This window comes from Haemaphysalis longicornis, unplaced genomic scaffold (assembly GCF_048455015.1).
Source record: "Haemaphysalis longicornis isolate Haplotype H1 unplaced genomic scaffold, Haemaphysalis longicornis Haplotype H1 scaffold_2, whole genome shotgun sequence".
In the NCBI taxonomy this organism is placed as follows: domain Eukaryota; kingdom Metazoa; phylum Arthropoda; class Arachnida; order Ixodida; family Ixodidae; genus Haemaphysalis; species Haemaphysalis longicornis.
In genome coordinates, this window is record NW_027526295.1 from 241,274,826 (window position 1) to 241,297,436 (window position 22,611).

Below are 22,611 nucleotides of genomic sequence, written 5' to 3' on the forward strand. Positions count from 1 at the left end.
AGCTGCGACTCTGAAGCTCTTGAGAGAAAGAATGCCCGAAAGAAAGAATTTGAAGCCTGCACGGAGGTGGGCTTGTCTCTCCTGCTAGGCGATGGCCAGGCACAGCAAGCGTGTGCCGAGCGGCTCACTTGGCGCCACCGGAGACACGCTCGCCTCTTTCTTTTACTGCCTCCAACCAGCCAAGGAAATTTGTGTGTCCGCGTCAGCAGAAAACTACTACTGGCTACACCCTGACTACACAAATAAACTGCTGGCACCGCCACGGATCAAACCTGGGCCCACGTAGAGAAGAAGAGCGAGACCCTGTCATCTTGTCAACTAAGGTACGCCCAGACGTGTAGGAGACCAACGGTTGTTTGGATTCAGCGCCCGGGGAGGGGAGGGTGACGCATGAATCAAGAGTGAGGGGGAAGCAGTGAGAGAGATGATGCCAAAGATGCGGTGTCGCCCTCTTCACCCTTCAGAAGACGCTAAAGGTGGCCGCCAGAAATGGTGCGTTGCAAACAGCGCAGTACGGTGCCGGCACGTGCGACATGAAAGCAAGCAAAAAAAAAAACAGAACTCCCACTCACGCTCTTCAGGCAGGGGGTGCGCGAGCACTGCGACGGCAAGAAATTTGAATTCATTGGACGAACCTCCGTTCAGTTCATCAAGAGAGAAGGGAGACAGGGAGGCGAAAAGCGTGATGGGTGGTAGCAGTGAGCGGATGCCGTATGTGTAAATTCGAGCGACACCATATGGGTAATCGTTGTGGGTGTCGTTTACACATTCGCAGTCCAACCCACCTTCACAGCGTAAATTGGAGCCAATTTTTTGTTTTGCTCTTTTACAGCGAAACTTGTGCCTACATGGGAATGGAGTGTTGCCATCCCTCCACATGTGTGTACACATGGCACATGCTCAAGAATGGACTGATTGGTCAAGAACAGGCAGAATCTACTAAAGAACACTGATAACCTGAATGAGCATCTGTATTGTGTCATTACAACATTACCACAATGGTGCGGCTGGTAAAATCTTTACTCGGTTGAATAGGGGGAAAGGCAACTTTTCAGGTGCTATTAGCAGTGCGGGTGGGGGATGTAAGTGCAAGAAAGCTAACAGGAAATAACTTCACCACCACAAGTTCATTCAATACTTGACAAGAAGCGGTAGGGTTCAATTTTATTTTTATCCACACACTAACAAATTTGCAGCAACATCATTAACAAATTGTCCTCATTTCAACAAGTCACACATGCTGTACACAAAAGAAAGAAAAAAACTGCAATCCTACTGAAATGCATGGCTCTCAATGGATTTGGCAAATCATGGCACAGACACACAAATAGCCAAATACATCTTAGCAAACATTTTTTGTAATTCTCTACACACGGAAAAGTCGGCAGGAGGTAGTGCTTCAACAACAACAAGAAATAATGTGATGAACACGCTGCACCTGCTGGCGGTAGCTGGTGCTCAGTTGAAAGACATCATCTGGAGCAGCTAAACTGGTCCGTCCCCACTCAGAGGTAGGTGTCAGAACTTTCACAGCATTGGCTGTTAGAGAGAAGGTGCTGACTGTTCACTGTGTTTGTGCTACATTCACAAAGCTTTCCTTTAGAGGCCACTGCAGAGCAAGTGCACTGGTATTGCATTGAAAGTAGCAAATAGAGTTACCATCAAGGGAAGCTATTACAGTGTAGGAAGTTATTGATTGAAAGCTATTACAGTGTAGGGAGTTATTGATTGACAATTTGATTGATTGCAGGCAGCATCCCCTTTGCAACAGGGTGATGATGTGTATCATCTCACCAAAAAAAACTGATGTACCCATGTTGTACCTCTTTTAATCTTACCGCTGCTATTAGTTGCACGGCAGGCTTAAAATTTGTCCATTACAGGTGGTAGCTGTCCTAACTTATATTTAGGAAGGTGAACATTTACCTCGTATAAATTTGGGTAGACAAAATCACATTCCAACGCAACGTGCTGAATTATCTGTTTACTTTCCACACACCATGCGTACCCCATCAATTTGGGTATAACTTCACAACAAAGCTCTTTGTTCTCAAGAAACCCGCTCCAGCTTCAAAAAGCACTTGGAATGATCATGGGGAGATTTCTTTCCAATAACAAATTTCTCTTCCCTGTAGATCTCTATCTCTGACGACGTCTTCGATTTCACATTTTCCCTATATTTATTCATTTGTCTCTGCTTTACCTTTTTAAATTACTTTCCCTGCCTTTTCCTCTTCACTCTTCTTTACACAAATCATCATTAGCCGTTTAGCTTCTTTTTCACCACTGTGCGTCCGCGCTTTTCATGCAAAAGTAGCTGCTCACTTACGTGGATTCATTGCTCTTAACCTCTCCTCAAAACATATTTTGCTCTCAACTTATATAACCAGAGGTGGCAGAAACTGCAAGGCAATGTCACTGCTGAATAATCACATTATGTTTGAGTAACTGTCTTTAAATCTTTATGCCCCTTATCACTATTGCATTGATTAGTCAATTCTCAACCAGAGTTTTCTGCCCGCCCCCCATTCACCCGCTTCATCTCAATGTTGCGGCACCATCACATACTATAAAAAGCTTCCACAGCAAAAAAATTGCACAACTTGAGTGAAGCTGCTTTAAGTAATTATAACAAATCAGGTGACTCCCATATGTGCCGATACAATCTGGCCATACATAAGAAGTCTTCGCAGCTTCTAAATTTTTTTCCCAACTTTCTACCTTTTTTTTTCTATCTGGCCGCAACTGTTCGTGTTGTCTTTTTCTAAGCAACACATAAGTCTTTGTGGAGGCGTGTCACGCAAATTTTTCATTTGAAGAGTCTGACTTATCCAAAAGCATATGCGGCTTCACGCGAATGGTTTGGACAAGTCGAAGCCGTTCTAATTTGCACACAATTGTTAAGTCAGCCCTGTAGTCGGCATAATGTTCCACATAAATACAATCTTTGCAGTAGACGCGTGGGCGGAAAGTCATTAATAGTGCTTGGAACCTGGCGGTCCGTACATAGCAGTGGTGGTCGGGGAAGCGGAGGTGCATGTGTCACACAAAAAAACAAAACAATGCGCCTTCTTCAAACAAATTTTTTTTGTCTGATTTTTTTTTTGCGTACGGAGAATGCTATCTTAAAAAAAAAAGGGTATTTGCATTGAAACAAAGACTAACAGCACTAAAAAATTTTAATCTGTTGTTTTCTATCAAACAAGGTAATCATGGCACTCACATTGTGAATTAGAAAGGTTGGTATAAACTGTTCTTATAATTTTTAGTCCCCACCCCTCTTTTTTAATTAAGAAAAATAAATGACTGACTGAACGAAGAAAAAAAGAAAACAAGACAGAAAGGGGGAGGGTGTCCAGTTGTATTCCTTGAAAAATTCGGCGCAGCAAGGCTCCAACAGTTATTTCTGAGGTACGTTACAAGGCACTTGCCTAAGCTGTGTTTCTGTCAAGCTTGCATTTGCCATGCACATGGTGGGCGAAAAAACAGGGGTGCTATGCAAACAGGGAGAATCTGTCGCACCAGAGTGCCTTCTTCTCCCTTTTCTGCATTCAGAGAAAAGGCGCTTTAATTCCTTCTTTCCACTGACGTAACAGCCGACTGCATAATCTTCAGATTAAAAAGGCAACAAGAATGTATGACTTGCATCACTTTGGGTGCACTAAAGTGGATCATGTAAAGACTGGATGAATCAATTTAGTTTTTACATGAAGCACAACAGTGCACTCCGCTTTCCCTCAGGCAAAAATATTACCCCGGCACAACTTCTATTATAGCTATGCAGCTCTAGAGCTTTTCGAAGTTAATACACAGTGCATTACATCCTGTAGACAGCGAATCATACGCGAGTTGTGCACACGTATCGAATAATTACGTGTGTGCACTTGTCGGCCACACCAAGCTCCACTTCTTTGCCCCACAAGTCCTTACTACTGCCTGGCTCATCCACCTGTAGAAACAACATCACAGCCTGCCTTGAATTCAGCAGCTACAAGCACCGCTCCCATGTCACTGGGGCTCTTCTATTACCAGTCTCGGACTCACCCTCGACTCCCCCAGAAGCCACCTGGCATTTGTTTCTCATCTGTGGCACAGGGTAAACTCGGGCTCCCCGCAGAATGTTCGCAGCGAGTCCGAGACAGTAAATAAAAGTTCCCCACTATTTCAACTGCTGTAATTCAGAGCCCTTTCATACCTCAAAACCTGATACCAACCACACTAGATTTTATGATCAGCCGATGCGATGACGAGTGCAATGCTATGGAACTATAGGGCACCAAGAGGTGTGCACCTGCTGTTGGGAGGCTAATCGTCGATGTCGCCCAGGCCTTGCCGATGCCTAACAGGGTAACGGACGCCCGATGCTCCCCTCATGGGTACTCGGTGTCCCGATGTGTATGTGCCTCCCACTCCAGACCCTGCAACCAGAGAGAGGGGGCATAGACAAAAAATACGTACAGGATCGCTTCAGTGATCGCAGGCCGCCGAGAAGCATTGGCAGCCTCAAGCCGTCAAGGTATACAGACGAGTGAGCACCTGCAGGTGCAAGGACCTGCTGCTAACAATGAGCCCCACACAACTGAGTAGCATTATACAGTAGATAGAGGCATTTTTTTTTACCTGAACTGGCTGCACTGGTGCAAGCAGAGCAAGATACTGATATCCCCAGTAGCCCTTTGCACTGGTCTGCACGACACTGCACTAATCAGCACCAGTTCAGGTAAAAAAAATGCCCCTAGTGATGGCTCACCACTGCCAAAGCAGACACTCCTTGACCCCTGGCCCTGCACTCACCCGCAGTGCGGTCTACGTCGCGGTCCCTGGGCACCGGCCGCGTGAGCTGTGGCTGGCACAGGAGCTCGTCCAGAGACACGGGCGCCAGGTGGTTGTTCTCACGCAGGGCACGCTTCATCTGCTCAAAGATGTGCGTCTTCTCCTTGTCGCCCAGCCGGGCCAGGCACTCGTCCACTTTGGCCACCTGGGGGGGCAGGGGGAGGGGGGAGGAAGGGAGAGTGCCATCAGCGTTTCTTTTTTTAATGCTCTTTGCAGGTGCTGTCAGGGCACAATGCCCACCAGCCAATGAGGTCATTTGTGATAGGCACGATCCCCAGTGGGCTAAGTGCACTGAGTGACAGCATACTAGTTCAGTGCATGTGTGCCCTACAGTGCTCGAAGAAAAGCACCACGTATCATGTGGTTAGCCTCGAGGCTGCACCATGTATTTGTTTTTTTCTTAGCTTACAGGTGCCACATTCTTTCAGCCTGTCTTTTTCAATGTCTGCACAGGAGAGCCTGTGCATCTAAGACCGTTCAAGGAATGTTGCGCAGAGTGACGCACCGTCTCCTGGCAAACTTGCTGCTCCACGCGTGACTGCATGGGGACGTCTTGGTGGATGATGGAACGCAACGTCAGGAACACGTCGTCCACACGGTCCAGGTCTGCCAAGGCTATCATCTGCACACCATGGAGCAGGCATTAATTGTGATGTCGATGCGCCAACTCAGCGTCACAGAGCTTCAGTGGTGCATAACCCAGTCAAAACACTCAGCAAACATGAACACTAGCTTTAACATGATCAGGGTTCATACGTGCTTCAAAAGCAAAAATTCAAGGGTTTTCAAGGACTTTCAAGGACCAGAAAACACATTTTCAAGGTCCCCGTCTGATGTTTTATCTGCGATTATTTATAACTTTTTCAACACAATGCAAAATTTTGATATTGCCTAATACCTAAGAACATTAATGCACATTTAGATAGGCGCTATGGGTTCATGAATGCTCCCCCAGCTTTATTTTTTATTTCATAGTTTGTATTTAGAGGTTTTTCTTTTTTCTTGGTGTTTTGCTGAGACTGTTTGATTTCAAAACTTAGTTAATGTTGCCTGCATCTCCTGCTTTGTCAGCAAGAGTATCAGCTGAAATTAACTCAGCAAGTGTTGCTGCAAGGCAGGATGAACTACGTATGTACACGTCCACCATTTGCACATACAAGAAAATGCAGATGGAGTGTATGAGGCACAGCAAACATGCAATGAAAGGCCGTCCACAGATTAGATGGAACATGCAAGATCTTTCATGGGATTGCATCGTGACATGAATTCTATTGAGGAGTGCTGCTCGCAATGTTTGTTGCCTCGTAATAATGAGAATCCACAACTCGCAATTTCACGCAATACACTGAAACTTGATTGTTACAATGTTTCTTTACATTTTTAACACCTAAAATTCACGACAAACACTTTAAATTCTTGTGAAAAGATAGGGCCATTGGTTATCTCTAGAAAAATCAAGGGTTTTCAAGGACCCTTTAAAAATTCCAGGACTTTCCAGGCCTTGAAATTTACACTTCTAAATTCAAAGGTTTTCAGGTTTTCAAGGACCTGTGCGAATCTTGGTGATAGTGTCTGAGCCATTCATAGTTAATGTGCATGTTCCTGTATATGAACGCAATGCACCTTATTCCTGTCACATTACGACCATTATTCCCCTTTTGTAATGCTTTGCACAAGACCTAGCAGACTGAAACACCATAGGTCAGACAACTTTTGTTCTGGTCTGATGAGTCATTATATTTTTTTCATTTCAATGCTTGAAACGTTTGCACTTTGCATTACTTTCATATTTAAAGAGAAGTTGGAAAGAAGGGCAGAAGTTCTTTTCCCAAGCTACTGTTTAGAAATGGCAGATATTCTGCACATGCCTGCTGGAGCTGCTGAATGATACATTCCATTACACAATTACACACACTGCTTCCGCCTGAATACAGTCGGCTGCAGGTTATTCGACTTGCCATCAGCCCATCAGCCGCAAACCTCAAAAGAGCAGAGGCACACTCACACGAATATTGCGCACTGTGATGTAGTTCAGCTGCGCTGCCAAGGCCAGCAGTTCCATGGCAACCTTGGGTTCATTCTGCAAGGATGGAAATTTATTAGCCACAGTTCCAAAGTTCGTTTTTATTTTTGCTTGTTTATCGTCCTTGGTTTTTTGAAGATCAATATTAAGAAAAAAGACAAGAATTTGGTTTGTGTTCAACAAAGAAATAGTGCAGCAATACCCAGAAGACATTCCATAGGGATCATAGCCTGCTGCTAAGTCAAACCAGGGACAAACCTACCTCTCTTCACATAAGGATTTTACAGCAGTGCTAAGCATTGCTGTCATTATGTAAATTTTCCAACCACCCAAATCACTCAAATGCATCAAATGCAACTTCGATTAACTTTTTATGTGGAGCAGTGAGTGTTTTTTTTTTTACTACACCAAGCAGTTCACTATGTATTGCAGCAACTAGTGGGCGGGAGGGAGGTGGGCTTGTTATTATCTGTTCCCAACAGCAGCTGAAATGTAGGGCAGCTCGTAAATATGAGACAACACACGTTTACTGATTGTTAGCACAACTGGTTGCCTCAGCTTTTGCTATGTGTCAAGTCATTTGCTTCACATGCGATTGGAAGTCCGGCTGACTAACCGGCACTTCAATCTGATGAGTGCTATGACTGATTGGAAAGAGGAATTATGCACTTTGGCAGCCATTGCTCACGTACTGAAAAGAGTGACCAACGACATCACAGGACACGCATGCCAACAGAGACTGCAGCAGAGACTAGCAATCAGCTAAACAACGAAAGCAGCATTGCTTTGGGGCTTCAGCAGATATGGCCCATGTAATGTTTGAACTTGGCCTAACTTATTCATTGCCAGGCCACATGAAAACAGCCTTATCTATGACACAGACAGACAGCACACAAAAAACAGTGGTTTGTCGCCGTTGGCTGCTGTTGCACTGTTTTTGCTGTTTCAAGCTGCGGTGCTAGGCAGGTGAATAACGTCTGGCAAATGGAGACAGTAATGCCGTCCTGCTGCAAAGATGATCAAGGCAAGAGAATGAGCACTAATATCCTTCCAAGCACTGGGCAGTCCATTTCAATGCTTCTATTCCAGGGAATAGCTTGCATTTCAGCAGTTATGAAGCCAAAGCTTGCAATTTATTGACAGAGAATTGTACTCGAAGACAAATTTAAAAAAATTCTTGTCAATCGGCATGAACAAGGAAGCCATGCAATAAATATAGCTTTCTTGCAATCATAATAGTTCGTGAAAAACTCTTCGAAGTAAACAAATTCAGAAAGTCGGTGTGTTCACTTCACAAATGATTAAATAATTTTCAACTTCAAAAGCTAAAGGTTCCCACACAATACAATTCACACAAGTGTGAACATGAAAGCAGAAGTCACACAATGCATGTGCCTGTGTGCTTTTTAACTAGCACAATTATGGCCATGTATCCTGTTTTATACATTGCCTTCAGCGAGTGCTGCCAACTAATTTGGGAATTCTCTTTCATTTCATGCACACAATAACCTTAGCCATGACTCAGTTTCCTGGTTTACACCAACAGGGGTGGAAGCAGGCTTGATTGAGCCTTTTGGAGCAGCTCACACAGCAGGATGAGTGCTTTTTTGGAGCAGCTTTGGAGCAGTAGAAGGGTAGTTTTGGAGCAGTGCAAGTCTATTCAAATTGTTCTTACTCAACATTCGATCAATACTAAGCTGACCACTTTTCCAGTGAGTTAAAAATATGTTTCTATAATTAAAACATAACAGTTAGAAGAGCAGTAACTAAGAGAAAACTAGAGATGATGATGCTTTGAATAGCTACATTTAACTAGACTTTAGAGAAATGAAAAATAAACATTCGTGATAATACAACACCATCACAGTTATGAGAAACAGCCCAGCGAACACCAGAGATGGGCAAAATGGTCTTTCTTCACCTAAGCTGCTAACTTCATGCTACACCAAATAATAATCTAGACAAATGGAAAAAAAAAAAAAAACTAAGAGAAGCTACCAGACAATAAAATTGAAAGAAAAGAAACCAAGAGTAAACAGCAGATAATTATCTGGCTAGACTCAAGGGAAATTAAAAATAAATGTTGATGTTTGCAAAACAAGAGAAAAAAATACCTCAGCATATTACTTGTTCTGTTGATCAAGTAAGGACTGCTTTTATCTACGTAAAACATACCGTGCAACTGCATCATACATTTTCAAATAACTAACATACTAGTGTTTATCAATTTTTTTCGAGCGTAAACAGAGGGCTTACCGGAGGAAGGATCAGCACCCTCCCCCCCTAAAAAGAAAAGGCTTTGCTGTATGGCAAGAAGCACCTATCGAGCTGATTACTTGCAGATTAACAGAATCACCCCTCTTGGTTCTGCCTGTTGTCCTATCCTGTTCAACACTGCACGGCAGCAACTAACCTTTGAAATGGCAAGCGCACCCGCAATAAGACAAAATGGCAAGGGTCCGACTGAAAAGTAGAACTATTTTATTCTTTGCTCTTGACACTAAGCGGGAGATTGCATCATGACGAAACCTACTTCACGGGGCAGTGCGCCGAGAGGTGAAGCTGCATTTAGGGACAAACTTTGCACATTACCTGCACCCCAAGTCCACTGAAACCACACTGCCACTTGGAGACCAGGAAAATGTGAAGAGTGACTCATAGGTCCTTCAGGGAGTACGCCAGAGCACACTATGTCATGAATGACAGCTGAACAAATGAGTCCCTACCACTCCCTGCACGATGTGGCTGGCACTGAACATCACCTCACAGTTGCGGATTGGCACAGTGTGGTGCAGCACTTCCACCCCTGCACCTAGCTTACAGGGAGAGCTGCCAACTAATTTGGGCATTTTTTTCATTTCACGCAGTGTAACCTCAGCCATACAGAAATGCTACAAGGCATGGGATGGTAACTCACGTGGTTGACTGCCAGCATGGCAGCAAAAGCCAGGCCCTTTCGTAAGATCAAGGCTCCTACCGACCGTGCCTCCTGAATCAGCTTGAGCGCGTAGCTGTATGATTCACGGGTGTTCTACAAGGAGTAGAAAAAAGCAAGAAAGGTGAATGGGACATTGTTACGCAAGCAGGAGGGTTTCCGTAGTGAAGAACACCACAGTGTGACCATTGATGTGTAAACACCGACCCCGTGTTCACTTGCAACGAGGTTATCTACAACGTCAGATAACCTTTGTGTGGCTTATGAGCCACACAAAGTGCAGTCAACTGCAGTGCAAACTTTCTGCCACTCTTTGAAACCCCCACTGAGTGAAAACATTTTACTGCAGAATATGGCAGGTCCCATGTATGCATTCATATGTTATCATAGTTGTGTACCTGAAGGGACCAAAAGAAATGTTTGCCTGTGCAGTGCGCAAACGCCATCTTGACGACAGAGAGGGGGAACCAAGCGGAGTTCCTCCAGACAGCTTCTTCAAGGATCCCCTGGCTCTGGCGCAATACAAAGTTTAATGTGAACACTGCACCACCATAGCTGGCAAAAAAAAAAAAAGGTTCTTTACGGCTGATTGACCGGCCTGAGAGTCTCGTTACTACACTTGCCACAATGTCTGGAAAGAGAGCTTACAGCTGCGAGCGGCATTTGAAACTGGTGCAGTGGCAAGTAAGTTGGGCGAAGAATGGCTGATAGATACTGAAGCCTGTGGGCATTGCTCTAAGGGCCTTGTCGAAATTCTCCATTCCCCTATTATAAGCCAGCGTCATCAGAAAGTAAATTCGGGTTTTGTCCAGTCAACTCCCACTGATTATGCTCGTGAGTATTTGGATTCATTTCAATGTGCGTGATGAGTGTTGTCAACATCATTTTCATGTAATGAAGTGTCTGATAAACTTGCCCCCTACATATTCTGGGTTGGGATAGCATTCAGGACAGTGGCATATGTATATCAGGGCATCTCCATCATCACGTTCAACTCTTCTTAAATAGAGTACATGTGCATGAATACATCTCGCACCTGTCATCATAGTCTACATTTTCCCAATTCCTTGGAAAGAGGAATTAACCATGAATTTCTGCAATCATGTCCCACGATCTGCCGCCAGAGTAGTACCAAATGAGCAAATGCGTAACGCTGTGTCGTGTCTTCTAATCATCTTATCTTGTAAATTCATCAAAAATTACACCCTTACTTTACCTTCACGAAATAAAACGTACAGACTAGTGCATTTAGGTCTGCATCTTTCTGTTCACCTTTCATTCCATTTCATTCCCTTCCACCCCCTACATAGTAGCTTCTCCTCCCACGGAAAGAATCCTGTCACGGTTCCACTCCTGCAATGGTAAAGTAAAATTCTGCTCAGAGAGCCTGCTTTGGAGTGCACGCTTTCAAACGGTGGAGAAGGTCGGAATGCCCACCAGCTTGTAGCAGGATGCGAGGGCCAGGACGACGCACTCCCGGGGGAACTTGGTCCCGTACAGCTGCTTCTGCTGCATGCTCTTGAAGATGTCCAGGACATCCTGGTAGCGCTTCTCCTTGAAGAGCAGGTCCATGGCGATCTGGTACGACGAGAACTGGTCGAAGAACCCATCCAACTCCTGCACAACAACACAGGTACCGAGAATGGAGAGAGACTCGTCTCTTGTCGAAAAATAATGACTTACACTGCGACGGCATAGCCACAATACTCATTTGAAGCCCAGGACAAGACAGTCACACTTCCCTTGAGCTTTTATTTTTCTCAAAATAAAGCAATCTGTGCAGCTGAAATTCCAGTGAGTTGGTTCAATTACCCTACATTCATTCTCATACACTTCCAAATGGGCTTATGGTAAGTGAAACTGACTGGCAATCATATGAAACTAGGTTGATTGAACAGGTGCTAAAGGAATGGACTGTTGTTCTGACCTCGTCCTTTAACAACTGCAGAACTACATCTGGCTTCTTCAAGTGGTAAAACAGTCGCAAGGCCACAGGTCCAAAGACAAAGGTACCAAAGCGAAGCTCCTTGTTCTGCTGGTTGAACCTGGAAAATAATAAAATCCGTTTGAGAACAAATTATACAGTTATTAAGTAATGGTTGCTATTGGTCTTCATTGACTATTATGCTTTTTTTGTGCTCTGAATGTGGTTGGAAAAAAGCTTCATTTTGCAATTGTGTATCAGGGTCACATGCACTCCGCTTACTAAAACCATTTACACAGTTGCTCTTGCTTTAAGTTACTAAAAAATTGATGTTGCTTGCCTCTTCATCATTTTAACCACTAGTTCAATGTCCGAGTCCTTGTCTTCACACAGGTAGGCAACATGCTTGAGGTCCTCCGTAAACACCATGGCGGGATTGTCGCTGTTGAAGTATTGGCTTATCCGCTGGAAGAATTTGTCTAAAATAAAGAGCACACTGTTTTGGCAAGTTGCTGTGTTGCCAAAAAACAAGCGCATCAGACACATGCACTGTGTTGTTCAACTTGATCCTGAAATTTTCGTCTTCATTAGAGTCACCATCATATTCTCACCATAGTTGACACCAAGCATTACTTACGTCACCTTTTACTGCCTTTAATTAAGTCATTAACATTCTGCGAGAAAATAGGAATTCAAAAGAAAGAAAAAACAAATCTTATCTGTGCCTTGCTTGTTAAGGGGGGACGCGGGGATCAGATTTCGGAAAGTGACCAAAAAATCGTTTTTTCGGAACTCACATTTTCGGATTGCACGTTTTATATTCTATGCGTTCACAAAGTTTCCCCGCCGCAAACGATCGCGAAGTGCCAAAGAAAAATATTTATATCGGCTGAGGTGGCAAAATATTTCCTCAAAATGACGAAAACACGGCAAGTTTCGCAGCGCTGTATCTCCGGAACGACGCTACCGGGCGCCGCCATCTTGGTCGCGTTAGATCGGCCGACTCTTTAACTTTCGTTTTCCGGTCGCTCCTTTTGTCATCGCTCGCTCACAAACGCACAAACGGCAGAAAGAGAAAGATAGTGAAACGAAGCAACCGATAGATGGTAATACGCGATTGGCTGTCCGGCCGCGTTTTTAGATACGGCTCTCCTGATTGGGCGCCGCCATGCCAGCAATAACATGGCCGCCGGGCTGCTGCGCATTTTACGCGCACTGCGCTCCCGATGTTTTCAAGGTTTCCCGGTCGACTCGGTAGCAGTTTACTCGTTTTATCTGTTGCGGTACTGAACAGTGACATTACTGTTATCGCGGCGATAATGTTGAGATCGTGCGCCAGATAGGGAGGTGCGCGGCTCGAAAGACGCATCGAAAACGTGCCCGCGACGTCGCCGTGGTCTGTCCTTGAGTGGGAAGCGCGGTGCGTGCGCCTACAATTGCGGTTCGTGAAGCGAACTTTTGCACGCATTGTGAGCATTGCGATGTTATAAAACGCTGAGTTATTGCTGTGTTGCACAGCGTGCTCGCGAGCTTCGGGAATGGAATGACCGACTCGCCAGAAGTTGCGGCGCGCGCTGCATTGGCGCGACGTGTTCGGGCAGCGGCCGATTGCGGGATCGGTTGCTATTGCACGCGAGTAATAATAATTGATGTACGGGAAGTGAAATTTAATGGGAAAAGCGAAGTTATCAACCATATCAAGGTTACCTAAATTACGATCGTGGGGAACGCGCGCGTAGGGGATTGTAGGGCGGGGGGGGGGGGGGGGTGCAATGAACCGTCACCTAGCTTATTTGAGAAACTTTTGCCATGGCTCTAAACTAGTTCGTACAACGAAGTCTGGGATTACAAAATAATATTTTCAGTGTTAAATAAATTAGAAAAGACTCCGTAAGGGTGCAGCATTCACAATTCGATATTTTTATTGGGTTTTCTATTTTCGCAATGTTTGCAATTCTGTTGTCTATCTTGCAATGATTGATTCTCCTGAAGGTGAAGAGCATGGTATGCTAATAATAATCAATGTTGTAATTGTGTAAAAAATCTATACTCTGCTTTCAAATAGCTCATCTTATGCTTGTGATGCCCAGATATAACTTTTTGACACCGAACAGCCTCATGTACTAAGCTGTAGCTTTGGCAATCTTATGAAACCCAGAAATCTGCTGAAAGTCTGCTGGAATATTACTAATATAAAACGAAACCATGCCTTACTCTTCATTTTGGAGACAGTTATGCATTAGGCATACATCAAGTAAAGTTTAGGTACCCTAGTAGCCCATAACAAACTTTGTGGTACACTAGGTGTAAAACTGGTGCTTCTGCCATCTGAAGGCCTGCACATGAAAACCTTCAATTAGCCAAGAAGGCCTCCCAGATGCACCAAATCGAAGGGCAAAGGTCTTTGAGGTTGTCCCCAAGCAAGGACAGCAAGGACTATGCTGCTGGTGCAGTTCGAAAAATCGTGAAGTCTTCGTAAACTTCAAGAGCCGTTTTCTCAAAAGTGCCTTTTACGAGTTCTTCGTTGCTCGTGGAAAGGATAGCATGGCAACCACTGGGCGGATTTCGACACTGTTTGTTTTATTTCAATCCTTGAAGAGTTCTGCAGGGTATGACATTCTCGGATTTTCATTTTAGGGCCTAGATATTTTTTTAAGTGACATTTACGGCCAAGTCAGCTGTATACTACTGGTTACAGGTGAAAATAATGTTTTCTGTAAAAAAAATGAAGGGTGTAAAAAAAATTCGAAGAATGTCATACCCTGTAGTGTTCTTTTGACTACAATTTAAAAGTATTCTGAACTTCCTACCATATGTCAATACCTTGCTAGGCTTTCCACGAGCGGACAGCATGTACACCTCTGTAACACAAAAACTACTGAAGGTATCATTCTTAAATTTCAAAATTCACCATTTGGAGTGTTTTCCAATGTGCCTACCAAATTTCATTACTCTATGTCAAAAAATAAAAAAGTTTGCTCCGATCCCCACCTCCCCCCTTAAGTCAAATTTAATTAAATGAAACAATTATGGTTAAACAAGAAAAAGCCTCTCTGAACAATGTCAACAATACCTTTGGCATCAGCAAATTGGTGCTGCATTTTCTCCCTTTGTTCGAGGTACTTGTCAATCCCAAGGAATGATGCACCATACAATGTGCGTGCATCTGTAAAGAGAACAGTACAGTGGTGTTAAGGGCTGATATTTGAATGGCCTCTTACACAAACTCAACATACAGCCCGTTTTTCACGTGTTGTCATAGGCTAGTTCTTAAATGGGAGAAAATTGAGGGTATGATGATTCGACACATGGGGTGTTCTTCGAAAAGCAGGCTGAAGTTTTTTTTTTTGGAGCTGTGTAATCAATAAAGTTTTACAATACAATACAAGAGAATAATACAATAATAATACAATAATACAAGAGAACGAGGCCAGGCAGGAGAGATGGGAGAAGAAATTGCTGATGTCACAATGAAATTTAAATCTCTTTGAAAGGGTGGTAACGATTAACTTCACTGCCCCCCAATGCTGTTATAGGCCACTTGTACGTTCTTCAGTTGCACACAGGGAAGATAAAAAAGATAAGGTGCGACACCCGCATACACATTATGTACATTGTTACGTTGCAAACAATGAATATATATATTTGAGAAAACGGTTGACTCACGATTAAGAACAAAAACTGTTTTACTGACTTTTCGACTGGAGGACCACTTTTATATTTTCTCAAATATTCCCTCTGGCTCCTCGAGAAGTTTCTTCTAGTTTCACTGCATGCATATATATATATATATATATATATATATATATATATATATATATATATATATATATATATATATATATATATATACAATGCGGAGATATTTGGGCAAGAGGAGAGAGTAACAAACCAAGAAGACCGAAAGAGAAAGAGGGGGGGGGGGTGCATGGAAGGGCATAGAATCACGGAAGTCGAAGTGCTGTGCAGGAAAGCCAAGATTGATTGATTGATTGATTGTGGGGTTTAACGCGCCGACGCAACGCAGGCGATGAGGCGCGCCGTAGTGGAGGGCTCCGGATTAATTTTGACCACCTGGGGATCTTTATCGTGCGCCGAAATCTCGAACACACGGGCGTTTTTGCTTTTCGCCTCCATCAGAAAAGCGGCCGCCGCGGCCGGGAATCGAACCCGCGACCTCGTGCTCAGCAGCGCAACGCCTTAGCCACTGAGCCACCGCGGCGGGTAAAGCCAAGATAAGTAAGGTCGAAACCTTTTCCGCTTTCAAGTAGAAACAGAAGACAAGTTGAGGATTGAGGAGACCTGAACCATTCGGAGGGCACGTAAAAGACCCCGACGCTCTTCACTCTACAATTGTAAAGACCCAAACGAAGATATGCTCCGTGGTTTCTGGCACCAAGCGTTTAGCGCGAAGGGGATCAGCAGACGAGGAAGACGGTGAAGGCGGGTTGCCGTACGCGCACGACCGGTGCGGAGACGCAAGCGCAGCCGAGGCTTATAGTGCTGCGCAATATTTAATATTGCTTTCAATTAGCGGTACGACTTGATCGGACGGCCTCCCGGCTCACTTTCTTCTTGCCGGCCGCGGAACAAAAACTAAAGTAGTAAAAATTTATGAAGCAGAGTACCGGGATAAAGTCACGCTAGTGGGTGCAAAAAGTCAGGCTAATATTTATGATCTACTTACTTTGAGTTTTCTGGGAAGGAATGTATGATTTTAGAAGTGAATTTAACAGGCCGCGAGCAGACACATGTCTCGCAAAAGCAGCCGCCATCTTTCACGGTAAAGCCGGCGACTTTCAACACATTTGAGACAATCACGTATAAAAATAAAAAATATATGTAAAATTTTAAATTTAGACATTAAAAAAGTTTTAGTTACTAAAATAAAACAAAGTATGTGTAAATAGGCGTTACTAAACATACAATATGTTTTACAAACACTGCGGCGGCAATCAGCTTGATGAATCGACTTTCGCCCTTCCCATCGTTCTTTTCGGCTGCCGCCATTAAGGGAAGCAGGCAAGTGTGTTATTGCTTTAGCGAAAAATCTGTGTTAATCCTGTCGAATTGGAAAATTAATGACTGAAAACTATAAGATACTGTCCGTCTTGGGTGTAGATGTTTGTGATCAAATGTTATTATATCAGTGAGAACAGTTCCACCGCGGGCATATCGGCATCAAACCATCCTGTAGCACTTCTGTTTACGGTCCGTGGTGCTACTTGGCACTGATCTTTTTCGTGCGTGTCTATTTTACAGCAATGGGATTACACTACAAATTGGCTGTTGGCCTCGAGAAAGGCCACAGGGTCACGAAAAATGAATCCAAGCCTAGGCCGTCGCGGCGGAAGGGCGTAAGTAATATTTTTTGATGCCTCTTGCCGGTGATTCGTTGCGTGCACTAATGCCATCTCGTATTCCACAGGCCTTGTCAAAGCACACGAAGTTCGTCCGCGACCTCATTCGGGAAGTCTGCGGCTTCGCACCCTTCGAGCGGAGAGCGATGGAGCTGCTGAAGGTGTCGAAGGATAAGCGTGCCCTCAAGTTCATCAAGAAAAGGGTGAGTTTTGACGCGATACCAGCAGACCCTGAACACTGAATGGAGTATGTGACCTGTATTAGTGTGGTAGCTGCATGTGATTGTTGCACGCACTGGCACTTCCAAACTAAACTGTGCCTTTAAACGGTTGCCTGCTACGAAATGGCCTACGCGTTACTTTTCTAACGCATATGCCTTGCATACTGCAGAGCTCAGGCTACAAGTACACTTTACAATGCACTGAAGAAATATCATTCGCGGTTCTTTAGCCCTTCACGTAGTCTAGGTCAAAGAAACACGCATGGACATGTCAGTCGTTTATTTTATGGTGCCCTGCTTTGTCCTGTTATTTTCCTGATTGGAACAGGCAAACATCTCGGCACAGCGCACTACGAAGTGATTTCATCAGAATGACTTTCTCTTGTGTGGTTCGTTCATCGGGAACAATTTCTCAGTGTGAAAAAGCTTGGGTACTGAGAGCGCTTATTTAAATATTCTTATTTTTAGATTGAGACAGTGGTTTTAAGTGGTCTCAGGCTACATTTATGCGAGATGAACAGTGCGAAGTCGGTAAAGCGGGACAAGTGAAAGGGAACGGGGCAGTCAGGATTAGGTACGGAAGATGAAATGGCACTGGGCAGTCCACAGCGTGATGGCACTATGGGGCCGTGGTGCAACCCTCCCGTATTTGCTGTGTTGGGAGCAAACAGTAATGCTGTTTTGCTAGACTTGGTGCTTTTGTTGGCTGTTTACTATAGTATGACTAAATTTCTTTGACCCTTTCAGCTAGAACATGGTTGAAATTTTCTTGCTGCCTGAAGTGCAAAATTAGGGTGCAGGTCGTGTGGGGCCTTAGTCTTGCAGAATGGTAGTGTGAGAAACTTCCATTATGTTAATTTTGTGAGGTTTCGATCTTCAACAAAAGTACAGTGCACGTCAGGCTTGTCTGGGGCAAGCTAGCGCGCGGCTTGGGAGCGTGCTGGCGACATCTGCTGATAGCGGCTGGGTTGGAGACTGCTTGCCATTGCGCATGCGCCGACCTCGGACAGGGTAAGGCCGGTCGTCGTTTTGCATGTGCTGCTCAAATTTGCAGACGCCGCCACCCTCGAGGGGCACTTGTCTTTCACAGTGGCAGCTGTGAGCGTTGACAGGACAGATACACACGTCGTTCGACACGGTGCGCTAACCCAGCAGGCGGTTATGCAATACAGTTGAACCCCTTTATAAGAGACACGTACCGGGGAGCAGTTTCTGTCTCTTATACGAGATGTCTCTTATAAGCAGGGAACCATGTTTTCGCTAACTGATCAGACCCTGGTTCAATGTGGGCACCGTATGACTAAATTAAGCTCAAAAGAAAACAAAAAGATTCATTCTAATTTATGTTTGGCCCCCAGAATTTATGAAACAGTTCTGAACCTTTGTTTGCTTCATGACTGTATTTACACTGTTTTTTACAACCAATTCTACTAGCTTTTTTTTCTTTCCATGTTTGTGGAAGGTGAATCGTAGATGTTGAGTTCACAAGCCTGATAAATAGCCAGAGCGTACAGCTTCTTCCGCTGTGTGCTCAGGCTATTCATTACGCTTGCAGGATTCAACATCTGCGATGCTTCTTGATTGGGAGCTACGCGAGTGGGAGAGCCCGCATGTGCGATCGTGTTCCATCCAATGGATGGCAGTAAGGTTCAACCGTTTCTGTAAGTTGCATTTCCATTGGCAGGGCTTCTCATCGTCATTTCATAGCTGACTGAACCACTTTGTGTTTGCTGAAGTTATAATAAATAATAAATAGCGACTGCAGGCGTCTGTCGTCCACCTGTGTTTCCAGGATGGAAGCAACTGCAATTAGTGACTGGTGGCACTGCATGTGAAGTTAAAACGTCGGTTACAAGCGAGATTATTGATTAAAGTTCAAGGATGACTTGTCCCTTATAACCAATCATCTACATCCAATGTCTGTTATAAAAGAGGTCGATTTAATGGGAAAGATAGGGCAGCCAACCATGTGGGTGAATAATGTCTCTTATAACCATTTGTCTCTTACATCAGTGTCTCTTATAACGAGGTTCAACTGTACTACAAAACGACCTGCGCTAACCTTCTGAATCTCACGTTTAGTAAACAAAAAGCACGCAACAAGAACGCACTGCAGCGCTTCCGTTCAACCTTATGCATCGCATCAAATTACGCCTTTACCCCGTGCCCCTGCCTACGATTGGCACTGCAGAATAAAAGCGCCCCTTGCGGGGCGTGGCATCTCAGTTTGAGGGGCCCATGCTATAAGACGACCGACCTGAGTGTGTCCGAGATCCACACACGCGCAATAGCAAGCTATCTCCAACCCAGCCACTATCAGCAGATGCCACCTGCATGCTCGGAAGCCGCACGCTCGCTTGCCCTAGACTAGCCTGAAGCGCACTGTACCGTATTTTCCGGTCAATAAGTCGCACCCCCCACAAAACGAGTTTTTCCGAAAAAATAAACGTATATAAGTCGCACCGGTATATATAAGACGCACTTGTTAATCATGAAAACTCAGAGGATCAGTTTGTTAGAAAGTGTGGCAAAAGAACATGGTTGCGGCGGCCGCCGCCTCTGAACGCATCCCCCGGTAAGCAGTGCTAGACACGTGCATCTACCGTCCAAAGTCTAGACAGAACTAACTTCTCAAAAATGGTTTATTGATACACACAGATAGCATGTACTTACTGACGGCATTTAGGCAAAACCATCGAAGCCTTTCTTCCTCAGACTCTCTAACAAATAATTCATTCATATACACCATAGAGCTGTCTCTTCAAGGAGCCATGAAGAGAAAAATACTTCGTTTAATTTGAAAGAACTAGGATTCAGTATCTCACTCAGCTCGATTACAGCCACAAAAGATGTTTTTTCAATGAAAAAAAAAGCAAAAAGTATTTAAAAACTTTCAAATTTTGTGCCACAGTGACGTGTTATGAGCAAGAATGACGTCATACGGGCCAACAATGAAACACAATTTTCAGTGCGTTAACTGCACGTTAGCATGCAAGTGGAACTGAGGCCCCATGAGGTCCAGTCATGTGTCGTCGCGACAGGTCAGGCGGCCGCCAATCGCAGAAACAAGGTTCCGTGACATCATAGAAAAGTTGCAGAAAATTGGCTAGGGTGTCGCGACTGCTTCACACGTTTTCTTTAATATCTCTGTTATTCATTCGAAGATTGCGATGATAGTGGTGTCATTGTTATCGGGACTAAGCACTCTTTCTAATAAACCAAACTTGTATTTTGTCTTCATGGCTCCTTTAACGTGCGCTGACATCACGCGGCCACCATGTACCAAATTTATTCCATACATAAGTCGCACCCGTGGATAAGATGCGCAAATGAAAATTTCAGGAAAAAAACGAGATTTGTACACCGGAAAATACGGTACTTGCTGTGGAGGTTGTTTCTACTTATTAAAAGCAGCTCGTGAAAATCCAGGCTTCTGTGGCACAAACGGGAAAATGTTTGTTTACTCAACATCAGTAGCGGCACAGAGTTTTACTGTTCTGCAAGTTCGTGTTAGCCCAGTAGCAAGGTTCACTGTCTCACACGTCAAAAAATTCAATTCTACTGTTGTTCGACTTTTTCTGTCGCTGGACGTGACGCTACTGTACTCGGTGACAACTTAAGAACGGCACCGGAAGTTGCCGCTGTGCCTTATCACCGTAGCCGGATGTTTCTCCGCGCAGCGCAAGTAGGGCGTTACTGGGAATATTTTGAACATGGCATGAGCCGTTCCCGTGATTTTTTGACCTAATATGCTTATAAACGACTCCAGTGATGACAAACAAACTGCGCGAGACAAGGCAGACGATATCACGCATTCATAGCAAACTCCTTTCAAAATGTGCGCGCACTGGTGTCACGGGTCTGGCGCTTTGGCAGAGTGATACACTACATGAGGTGGTGCCGTTCTTGAGTTGTAACCGAGTATATTAACCTGTGGACTAGGCCTGGTCTTGATTACAAGAGCCACTCCATGCCAGACATCAGCATTATAGGATGCACGCTGTACCATGGCTGCATATAAAAGCGGATGTGCTGTTAATCGGGCACCCTCACTTTGTCAGGCTTTGTCAAAATCTCTAGCAAATGTGGAGTTGGGTAGTGAAGCTGGGATAAATTACTGGTTTTGAATGTGGCGGTGTCATATTTGTGATTCTACAGGACAAGCACGTGGCTCGAACCACTGTGGGACCATGTGTATGTAGCCCAAATGAACATCTTCAATGGCAAGCGTCAAGCACGAAAACCGCTGATATCAAGCTGTCATGTCTTTACCACCAGAAGCATGGAGTACCACTTCCTGCAGCTCCGTATTGCTGCAAAGTGGTGGTGCATATGGTGTATTGAGGACCCCAGAAAATTTCTTCCAGAATAACCATGTCCGATGATGGGCTCCCTCTTTATTTCCCTATATATTTGCAATGAGATGTCTGGTAAAAATAATTTGTCAACGTGAAATTCCCATCTTGTGGACTCCTACTCAATGGTAGCACATGAAGCCACAAAGATTGCTTTTTTTTTCTTTTTTACTTTTTTATTTTGCGGTACACTCGTGACATGAGTTAAATCTGGACACTGTTTCTGCCAAGCATAAATATAAATATCCTCCAGCTTAGTTCCTACAGCCTGGTAGTGGCATGTGCTGCCCGTCACTACTGCACGGGATAATGAAGTCGTCACGACTAATCGTAAAAGAACCAGATGAACTAATAGTTTCTGCGGTCTCATATTGCCTCAAGTTAAATAGCATGGGTTTCTTGGTACTGCAGCTGTAGTCTTGCCCCACATTACCTTTTCCGTTTTGTTCTTGACATGCTGACAAGTAGTGCAGACTTTTGTGTGTGTGTGTGTGTGGCTTGGACAAAGTAGTTTTTACGATGCCCGCCAGAGGTAATCTTGGGTGACCTGTTCTTCCTCCACCCAGCTGGGCACCCACCTGCGTGGCAAGAGGAAGCGTGACGAGCTGAGCAACGTTCTGCTTGCCCAGAGGAAGGCACAGGCCCACAAGGAGAAGACTGAGCACAAGTAGACCCATCCCGACCAATAAACCGTCACACAGAAAAGCAGGCGTGTGTGTCTTCTTGGGGGGCATGACAGTTGAATCTCCACTCCCTTGCAGTGGTGGTGAAGCTGTTCAGGCAGAAATGTTGCATGGTCCAGGGGTGGAAGTGCTGCGCCTATCTGTGTCATCCTGCTCCAAAAGGCACTATTGCGCCGAAACTGCTTGAGCGCGCGGTTTTGCAAAATGTGGGAAAACATGTTTAGTGCCAGTTGCATAGAGCAGGGAGTAGTAGACTAATTGGTTGAACTGTCACTCT

At 44.6% G+C, this 22,611-nt stretch overlaps 2 protein-coding genes across 2 annotated transcripts; one reads left to right on the forward strand and one right to left on the reverse strand.

The window, feature by feature from the left end:
* Nucleotides 1–1,130: 1,130 nt before the first annotated feature.
* LOC144170263 (pentatricopeptide repeat-containing protein 2, mitochondrial-like) lies at nucleotides 1,131–16,530 on the reverse strand. Its single transcript, XM_077699948.1, has 10 exons — nucleotides 16,403–16,530; nucleotides 14,789–14,881; nucleotides 12,056–12,194; nucleotides 11,719–11,836; nucleotides 11,229–11,408; nucleotides 9,774–9,887; nucleotides 6,839–6,913; nucleotides 5,339–5,455; nucleotides 4,795–4,978; nucleotides 1,131–4,418 (listed from the first exon to the last, which is right to left on the reverse strand). Exons 1-10 carry the CDS (start codon nucleotides 16,488–16,490, stop codon nucleotides 4,306–4,308), a joined length of 1,221 nt encoding a protein of 406 aa, XP_077556074.1. The 5' UTR covers nucleotides 16,491–16,530; the 3' UTR covers nucleotides 1,131–4,305.
* A 143-nt stretch (nucleotides 16,531–16,673) lies between these two features.
* LOC144170267 (large ribosomal subunit protein eL36) lies at nucleotides 16,674–22,356 on the forward strand. The gene is made up of 4 exons (XM_077699953.1): nucleotides 16,674–16,737; nucleotides 16,978–17,072; nucleotides 17,144–17,278; nucleotides 22,218–22,356. Exons 2-4 carry the CDS (start codon nucleotides 16,980–16,982, stop codon nucleotides 22,320–22,322), a joined length of 333 nt encoding a protein of 110 aa, XP_077556079.1. The 5' UTR covers nucleotides 16,674–16,737; nucleotides 16,978–16,979; the 3' UTR covers nucleotides 22,323–22,356.
* The last annotated feature ends 255 nt before the right edge of the window (nucleotides 22,357–22,611 follow it).

Excerpts from the sequence above, each read along its gene's own strand:
- LOC144170263 (XM_077699948.1), bottom strand. The coding sequence starts at position 16,490 with ATGGCGGCTGCTTTTGCGAGACATGTGTCTGCTCGCGGCCTGTTAAAT. Across the intron at positions 12,195-14,788 it reads CCAATTTGCTGATGCCAAAG|ACAAATTCTTCCAGCGGATA; the intron begins GTATTGTTGACA and ends TCTTTATTTTAG. Across the intron at positions 11,837-12,055 it reads GTGGTTAAAATGATGAAGAG|GTTCAACCAGCAGAACAAGG; the intron begins GCAAGCAACATC and ends ATTATTTTCCAG.
- LOC144170267 (XM_077699953.1), top strand. The coding sequence starts at position 16,980 with ATGGGATTACACTACAAATTGGCTGTTGGCCTCGAGAAAGGCCACAGG. Across the intron at positions 17,073-17,143 it reads GGCCGTCGCGGCGGAAGGGC|GCCTTGTCAAAGCACACGAA; the intron begins GTAAGTAATATT and ends CGTATTCCACAG. Across the intron at positions 17,279-22,217 it reads TCAAGTTCATCAAGAAAAGG|CTGGGCACCCACCTGCGTGG; the intron begins GTGAGTTTTGAC and ends TCCTCCACCCAG.